The sequence below is a fragment of the Cibotium barometz genome, chromosome 55, assembly GCF_041138505.1.
Source record: "Cibotium barometz isolate CiBa-2024 chromosome 55, ASM4113850v1, whole genome shotgun sequence".
Classification (NCBI taxonomy): domain Eukaryota; kingdom Viridiplantae; phylum Streptophyta; class Polypodiopsida; order Cyatheales; family Cibotiaceae; genus Cibotium; species Cibotium barometz.
In genome coordinates, this window is record NC_141100.1 from 37,003,827 (window position 1) to 37,012,747 (window position 8,921).

General features: G+C 43.9%; 1 protein-coding gene across 1 annotated transcript; it reads left to right on the plus strand.

The window, feature by feature from the left end:
- The first annotated feature begins 698 nt into the window (after positions 1 to 698).
- Positions 699 to 8,250, plus strand: LOC147607705 (NADP-dependent glyceraldehyde-3-phosphate dehydrogenase-like). Its single transcript, XM_086790813.1, has 10 exons — positions 699 to 1,217; positions 1,384 to 1,577; positions 1,687 to 1,815; positions 4,884 to 5,003; positions 5,081 to 5,217; positions 6,165 to 6,320; positions 6,412 to 6,622; positions 7,370 to 7,537; positions 7,618 to 7,734; positions 7,813 to 8,250. The coding sequence occupies exons 1-10, from the start codon at positions 1,073 to 1,075 to the stop codon at positions 7,924 to 7,926; spliced, it is 1,491 nt and encodes a 496-aa protein (XP_086646939.1). The 5' UTR covers positions 699 to 1,072; the 3' UTR covers positions 7,927 to 8,250.
- Positions 8,251 to 8,921: the final 671 nt, after the last annotated feature.

Genomic DNA, 8,921 nt, shown 5'->3' on the forward strand with positions numbered 1-8,921 from the left:
ATTACCGTAACACGTATGTAAGATGTATAAAAATTACAATGCAGAAAAAAGAAATGGTCCAACTTTTATACCAATTTAGCTTTATTATCTATAAAGATTTGAGTTGTGTTTTTATATACATAAGACATACATAAAAAATTTTTTAATATACGAATATTTTTTGAATGGTACGGTTATTTTGAAAGTGTCACATGAAGGACAATATTATAATGTATGAATTTTACATGATGCGCATACATACCCGTCAAAAATCAAGCATGGGCGTCAGTGCTGAAATTTGAGGGCGAAAAAGCCCTCCAAGGCTTCTAGAGACGGCCTCGTCTAAAATTGGGCGGCAGGGAAAAGGCCATCAAACCAAAAATGTTAAAATTTTTTAAATATAGATATGCGTATTTATGTGAATTTGAAGGCTAGCTAAGGTACCAAGTTAGTTGGAACTTGGGGGGCTTCAGCCCTGATGGGCGGGCGTGACTTTTCATGTTTGGGAATTTGCACATGTGATCAAAGACCGTGCAGAATATGCGAAGGACTGAAATTAATTAAGAAAATATGGCCTCTTTTTTTTGGTCAAGTATTACTTTATTTATACGAATTTTTAGTATATTGGAAAACAAAGATTGATTTATTTCCACGCTCCACACATGGAGGAGCCCGGCGGCCCCCTCGTTTTGAAAAGAGGGGTGTTCTCCATGCTTTCACGCGTGACGTGGCACACTCGCAGCCGTAAATGAAGAGACCATGGCCAGTTGGCAAACCTTAAGGGCGGCTGCCATTGGCCTATACAACCTACATCAGCCGAAGGGCCGTTGGGGTTGAGGGTTTATCCACAGATCAGGGCTCGACAACAGGCTTAGGGTTTCCTGTTTCGGATTAGGGTTTGACAGAAATCCAGTGGTTTCCTGAGTTTGGTAGGGTTTTTCCTCTCATTGTGTTTTAGGGTTTGGCAGCGAATTAGGGTTTTCTGAACAATCTGCGAAGCATCGTGAGCAGCGTTGCCAGAATTGCTTGCTCTACTGTCTTGTACCCTCGCGTCAGGCTCAGGTTTGCGAACGCTTGCGTCCGCTTGCTTCACATGGCCGGATCAGGCGTTTTCCTGGAAATCACCGACAAGGAGGTGTACAAGTACTACGCAGACGGAGAATGGAGGATCTCGGCATCTGGCAAGTCTGTGACCATCACGAACCCTTCCACGCGCCAGCCGCAGTACAAAGTCCAAGGTATTTTACCCCCAAATCGCATGGCTGCCTTTGCATGTGTTCTGTAGTTCTGCACAATCGGCTATGTAGGGGGATTTTGCACCTAGAATTCTTCATTTTAGGGTACATGATGCATGGAGCCCCTTGGATGCTTTACCTCATTGTGCCCTCCTCTGTAACCTTACAGCTTGCACACAAGAGGAGGTCAATAAGGCTCTGGAAAGTGCCAAGGCTGCCCAGAAGCTATGGGCGAAGACACCATTGTGGAAAAGAGCCGAGGCCTTGCACAAGGCAGCAGCCATTTTGAAGGAGTACAAAGACCCCATAGCTGCATGTCTTGTTAAGGAAATTGCCAAGCCCCAGAAGGATGCTGTGACCGAGGTTAGATTATTTGGCTGGTTTTCTTAGAATCGTGGACTCTTCAGTCACGTTTTGCATGCATTGCGGTTGCTTTGTCTGGATCTGAATCTTGAAGTTTTCTGTATATCAGGTGGTTCGTTCCGGGGATCTCATATCCTACTGTGCAGAGGAAGGTGTTCGGATACTAGCAGAGGGGAAGCTTCTTGTTTCGGACAGTTTTCCTGGAAATGACAGGAATAAATTATGCCTTGCATCCAAGGTGAAGCCCATTTCCAAGAAGAGTTTGATTATTTTGAGAGATATTTCCTTAAAAAAAGCAATTGATTTTGTGGTTTCTCAATTAACAATAGAGAGTTCACGCTTATGTCTTTCCTTTTTAGAACTGAACTGTCTGCAGTGGGGTGAGGTCTTTGTGCATATTGGTGTAACCTAAATGTGGTGTGTGAGCTGGTCAGGTTAGCAAGGAGAGGTTCCGGATGGAGTAGATGGGCCTAGAATGTATAGAAGCATTAATAGTGGTGTTCACCTGCACGTTAGAATCAGTATTGGCTTCTAGGGTTGTCAAAACAACTCTTGGTTTACACTTCTCAAATTGCAACTGAAAAAATAGTCAGAACACCATGTCTATGTGGGCACGACTTTCCGTTGAGATACTATAGCTGTACATGAAAGACAAGTAAGGTATTCATGATTAATTGGCTTTACATAATTAACCGGGCCTGGCTGTTGTCTATGACAGTACCAATTGTGTGCCCCAACCAGAGCTTTGAGTGGGTGGTCTAGTGGGTTAGTGTCATCTGTCTCCTTCTGAAACGGGAAGCGGACGCGTGTATTGGAATCGTATAAATGTGAACAAGATTCTGAGCACTTAACACTTGAGCATTACAACCACAAAGCTGAAAATGACAGTACACCACATAAAGGGGCCGATGATAGGCTGACCCCCCCCCTTTAGGTTATATTACCAAAAGAGTCTGCAAAGTACAAGATTACGGGTGCCTGGGGATTCACCAACAGCCTGCACCTGATTCTTCCAAATACATCATGAATGAATACATTTCAAACAAGAGAATCTGTAGGTACATCCGCCCTACACACAGGTACATCCGCCCTGCACAAGCCTCTTCACAGGTACATCCGCCCTGCACAAGAGTATCACAATCCTCACAGGTACTCCGCCCTGCACAAGGTGTAAATGGATCTTTAGGCCCTGTTTCCACGCGAGAAACTGATCCAGAAACGTGTGTTCTCCGCGAGCAAGTGTCCCCAATGCTTGCCCTAAGCACCTGTTACACCAGGAATCCTTGAGACACATCCATGCTCACATATTCCATTGCTGTCCGGCCTGTTTTGTGCAATAACCAGTCCAAAACAGCAACTTTCTATCGCGAGAAATCCACCTGTAAGGGGTCCTACAGCCCTGTGGAGGTCCCTAGAGCTGTCCTGTACTGTCCAAGTTGACTTTGGACACCTGTAACCAGCCCAAAACTTGCAATAACCAGAAATTACAGGTCTGAAATTTACCAACCAGCCCTTTAGAAGAGTGTGGGGATCATTATCCAAGCTTGTGTGAGTCCGGGAAGCAAGCAACCAGCCCTGTAGCAACTCCCAAAGCTTCAACCAGCTCTCCAATGTGTTGAGTTATGAATAAAACAGCCCAAAAGGCCTCTTGAGGGAGGCGCCTTTTTCCAGTGCCACCTAAGGGGCTTGGTGGGTACACATACAGGCTGACAAGTGTCCCCATAAGGTGTCCAGGTAGGTGTCCAGCCCATAGTGCTCCATTTGTCCCGTTTGTATAAGTTTAGGTCCAACCAAATGGGAAATGGCCATAAGCTGTCCGGACTTCATTAATTTTGGTCCAACCAAATGCGAACGCATTATAAGTTGTCCGGCCACTTATTAATGAGTGTGGACCTGCAAACCAATAAACTTTAGTAGTAAATGAAATAAGCTGTAAATTGAGTGTGGACGCATTACCACCTGCAAAACCCATAAGCCCACAGTTTTAGGCCCAAACAGGAGTGCACACACGTATCCACAAGGTGCCCGGGCGTCCCCGGTCCCTCGGACTTCACATCTAAACTTGGAGAACCACCTATCATCATTCTTGTACTTGAAAATATTCCGCCTGCCATCATAACACACCATGTGTGCATGGCCGGAATCCACACGGGCACCGCCCGAAAGTCCACAAATGTCCTGCCATGTCCTTGGACTCATATGCATCCACTCATATGATCCATACACATGCCCAGATATAATACATACACGCATCCGCATGTTTCTAGGCCTGACACGCATCCGCATGTCCCTAGAATATAGGGGTTTGTGACACCTTCAATTCACATTGACCAATTCCTCGAAGGAAAGAAGTAAGGAGTGGTTGGCTGGTGTTTTTCAAGTTCCTGCATGCAACTGTGCTTTTCCAAGAGTTGCTCTATATGGTAAGGGTGCCATATATGTTATGCCCATCAAAGATAACACGTTGACCCTCCACCATCATGGGCGTAGATGATTAAAACTAGAAAGCCGGGTGGTCGAAAAAAGTGACAAAACTTAAGACTTGATTGGTTGAAATGATTCAAATTTGGCTCCTAAATGGAGTGGGGCAGCATAGCTAAACCTCTACCAGCACTGAAGCAGTCTTCTTTTCCTTGCCGAGTTTTCTTACAAGCTTTGCCTAAAAATATTCCTGACAGGTTCCTTATGGCTCTAATAACACGAATCTAAAAAGTTGTGTGTGCCTTCTCAGTTGTATAGGGTCCTTGTGAACAAACAATGATAGCACCACGAATTTCATGGTATGCCGAACGATTGTGCCTCTATCCCTACATACTATCCACCTCTTGTCCTGTTTCCACGTACAGTTCATGTCATGAAATATGAAGCTGCCCCTCAGAAGTCTCATTGCATGCTAAGTAAACCCTCAAGTATCTTGGTATCATCATAACTTTGGCTTTCCAATGTGAAAAAGTGGTCTCTATATAAGCTCATTCTGGATGGGAACATGCTATGTTGAACTCATATCCCATGAATGTAGAGCTGCCAAAGGATGTCTCTGAAAGAAATTCCATGAGATGTCATCAAACATCCAGTACATGCATACCAGCACTGTGTCATCGTGAGCAACTGATTTTGTAGAGGAATAAAAGAGAGGGAGGGATGGATGGGGAGTAAAGGGGTCGGGGAGTTTTGAATTCGTCTGTGTTTTGAATGTTGCACTCTAGATTCCCTCTGTAGAGAGGGATTGGGTTGGACGTGGTTGAATTTTTGAATCTACTTGCTTGAGTTTCTTTATCTTTGGTATCTGACCTGATACTTTCGCAGATTCCCTTGGGGGTAGTGCTTGCTATTCCTCCATTCAACTACCCTGTGAATTTGGCTGTATCTAAAATTGCTCCAGCCCTCATAGCAGGCAATGCTGTAGTGTTGAAGCCACCAACCCAAGTGAGTCCATATTTTGCTTTTCTGTTAAAAGCAGTTTCTAGATTTGTAATTCTTTAACATCACATCCTTCTTGGCAGGGAGCTGTTGCTGGGCTCCACATGGTTCACTGCTTCCATCTAGCTGGATTTCCTAAAGGACTCATCAGCTGCATCACTGGAAAAGGTTCGGAGATTGGTGATTTTCTCACCATGCACCCAGGAGTAAACTGTATAAGGTACACCAGCTGCTACATTTAGTGGCCTTCTACAAACTTTGTAATTGGATTTGTTTGCATTTGTTTCAAGATTTGTGGTTAGATAACAACTGTGTTGGAGAATATGTTTTAAGTATTCCACAAGGAAAAAAATGTAATATTATTTTAGCCCTATGGCTATTTTACGAGGTTCTTCAAATATGGTAGGGTAGATGAAATGGCAAAGCCTACGCTAAACTACTCATATTTTACCTTGGTCTTCTGACAGTTTTTTCCCTCTAAAATACTACTTCTATTTTGCCTTGGTCTCGGACAGTTTTTCCTCTCTTAAATATCATTTTAAGATGCACGGTACTTTGCCAAGATGCTAGATTAGTATTGCATGCAGAGCTCCTTCTACATAAACATGACTGCCTGCAACCGATTGTGCATGTATGCTGCTAGTCTATGTACCCTGCAGCTGACAGCTCATTTTCGTTGCTTTCCATTGTTTTCCATTGGTTGCATGTAACTGATTTGGCATGAGCGCTTTAATGGGATGTAGAGATTTTGCATTCATACTTAGTAGGTGATCATTGCATGTTGGCCAGGATTGAACCTGCTTTCGTTGCTTTCCATTGCTTTCCATTGGTTGCATGTAACTGATTTGGCATGAGCGCTTTAATGGGATGTAGAGATTTTGTATTCATACTTAGTAGGTGATCATTGCATGTTGGCCAGGATTGAACCTGCACCCGAACGCTGCTCTCCCCCCACCCCCTCCCCCCTCCCTTTGTATTACCTGAGAGAGAGAGAGAGAGAGAGAGAGAGAGAGAGTTGTATGTGTGTGTGTGTGTGTGTGTGTGAGAGAGAGAGAGAGAGAGAGAGAGAGAGAGAGAGAGGTGTGTGTGTGTGTGTGTGTGTGAGAGAGAGAGAGAGAGAGAGAGAGAGAGAGAGAGAGAGGACTTAGTCGCTTATGATCTCAACAGCTTTACTGGTGGTGATACTGGTATCGCCATCTCAAAGAAGGCAGGCATGGTTCCTCTTCAGATGGAGCTTGGAGGCAAGGATGCTTGCCTTGTGCTTGAGGATGCAGATCTTGATCTTGCTGCAGCAAATATTGTGAAAGGTGGTTTTTCATACAGGTGCGACTTGGATAGAAGTGTTGGGCTTGCATTGTTTTGATGATATTTTATTTTGGTTGCATCGTAAAAATGTGTTTTGTATCTTGAACAGTGGGCAACGATGTACTGCTGTGAAAGTTGTTTTAGTCATGGAATCAGTAGCCGATGTACTTGTTCAGAAGGTCACTGCCAAGATGAGCAAGCTGACAGTTGGTGCTCCAGAGGATGACTGTGATATAACTGCTGTTGTGAGCGAGTCATCGGCCAAGTTTATTGAAGGCCTAGTTGTGGATGCAAAGGAGAAAGGCGCCAAGTTCTGTCAGGTGAGCAGCTTGCTATCTTTTTCCTCTTGGCAAGGTATGAACTATTTTTCTCTATGGCTAGAAAGTCTGAACTGAAAAGATTGCCTTCGCAAGCTTTTCTAGCACTACCTGTATTTTTGTTGTATAGCTTGTATAAGATGCATTTCACCATCAGGCTGCTGGACAAGGTTGATGGGAATCCTTTGTCTGGGCTATGATCTTTACACCGTCCCGTGGATGGCACTAGAATGGACCCACCATTTTAGCCAGGTGACAAATGTTTTCGGGTATAATAGTCCAGCAGCAAAAAGCTGTTGATGGGAATCTTTTGTTTTTTTTTGGGGGGTGTGCGCGCGCGTGCAGGGGGGGGGGGGGGGGTGGGCGGGGTTGTTCTTCACATTGTCTGGCTGATGGCACTAGAACATGCCTACTATCTTAGCAAGTCATGGATGGTATTGTGGTAAATCATTAATTGGACATGGCAGACTCATTAAAAAAATATGCAAAGTAGGCCCATAGGCCCCAAAAGTTTTGAAACTAAGACCACAGTCATGGGACTGCTTGCCTTGATACAACATTCTTATCACGATAGACACTGCCTCATTGAAATATTGTGAACTGATGATATTCGTCAAGCTTTGTGAAGACCCAGACAAATGATTGCAGGGGCCGTTCCTTCATGGAGGTGGACGAGGGGCTTTTTCTTCTCTCTTGTCCACGGGCACATCTGAAATGACCCTTGTTCTCATCCTTCTTTTTTTTTGGCAGGAATACAAAAGAGAAGGGAACCTCATTTGGCCCCTGCTAATTGACAATGTGCGGCCTGACATGAGGATTGCTTGGGAGGAGCCATTTGGGCCTGTGCTTCCAATCATCAGAATCACCACTGTGGAGGAGGGAATCCATCATTGCAATGCAAACAATTTTGCTTTACAGGTAAGATTGCAGTCATGCAAGGGGCGTGTCATGTGTCCAACTTGGAGTCGGTGATTTTATAGTTTTCTGTTACATTCCAGGGTTGTGTATTTACCAAAGACATCAACAAAGCCATCATGATCAGTGATGCAATGGAGACGGGAACAGTGCAAGTTAATTCGGCTCCCGCCCGTGGACCTGATCACTTCCCTTTCCAGGTACTAACCTAGCCCTAGATCGATATCCTTACATGGCTATGCAGTGGTTTTGGGTCATGACATTCACTCGCTCTGCAGGGCCTTCGTGACAGTGGTATTGGGTCTCAGGGCATTACTAACAGCATAAACATGATGACAAAAGTGAAAAGCACCGTAATCAATCTGCCTGGTCCTTCATACACCATGGGTTAGCTGTGCTAGTGTATGAAAATTAACAGCTGGAAGATTCTATTCATCTTTGTAAGTAGAAGAAGAGGGGAGAGTATTTTTATCCTTTACAGAGGCATGCATGCCTGATAAACGTGAAGACTGTTGTGTTTTTTGAAGAGGTTCATTCCAAAAGTGATCAGTAGGATTTTCCACAAAATGCAGCATTCCAAATATATTCACTTGGATTTTCGACATAATGCAGTACGTGAAGTTACCTTGCTAGATGTGGCTGTGGCTCACGTCACCTCAGAGGTGTACATGAAGTCAATATTTAACACGATAAATAAGCTTTGTGACTTTGTCCAATATTTTCTCCACATGATGTGACTCTAGGATTTGGGATTTTAGACTTCTTGTTCAACAATAGGTCATATGGTGTGGCATGTGTGTTCAAGTGCATGCATTTACGGAACTGGAATACATGCAAGGTGCTGCTGAACTTATAGCTCCTTTGGGGAAAACTCAGAGCACCAGTCTGATGTGATGTTAAATTTCTCATCTTGCATAAATAAGTCTACCTTCCTCTCGAAAAAAAAAAAAGCAAATGCCCAACTCATGGCTGGATCCTTAGATGATTCCTGAAGCCAATGTTTGTGAGAAGATGTGTTTTTATCCAGGTCAATGTGGCGTTAGGACATCTTGGCACAAATTACTTGCTCTTGAGATTGACCTTGGGTTGACCACAAGGAAAGATATTGACAATCACGATGTTCCATCAGATAGTGTTGCATTGGAGCTTGGAATTAGAGAAATTTACATGCTTTGTTCAATGGCATCAGCTTGACAAACATTGGCTTAGCTTGGTTTTATAAGTGGCGTAAGTCAAAAGTCAACGTAGCAGTGCATTCAATAAAAGCATAGATCACTAACAGGGGTATCTCACAGCACATAAGTTCACTCTTCTGCCTTGGATTTAGGAAGCCAAAATAGCGATTGGCAATAATATGACATGCAAAATCAAGGCTAGAGGAACAACT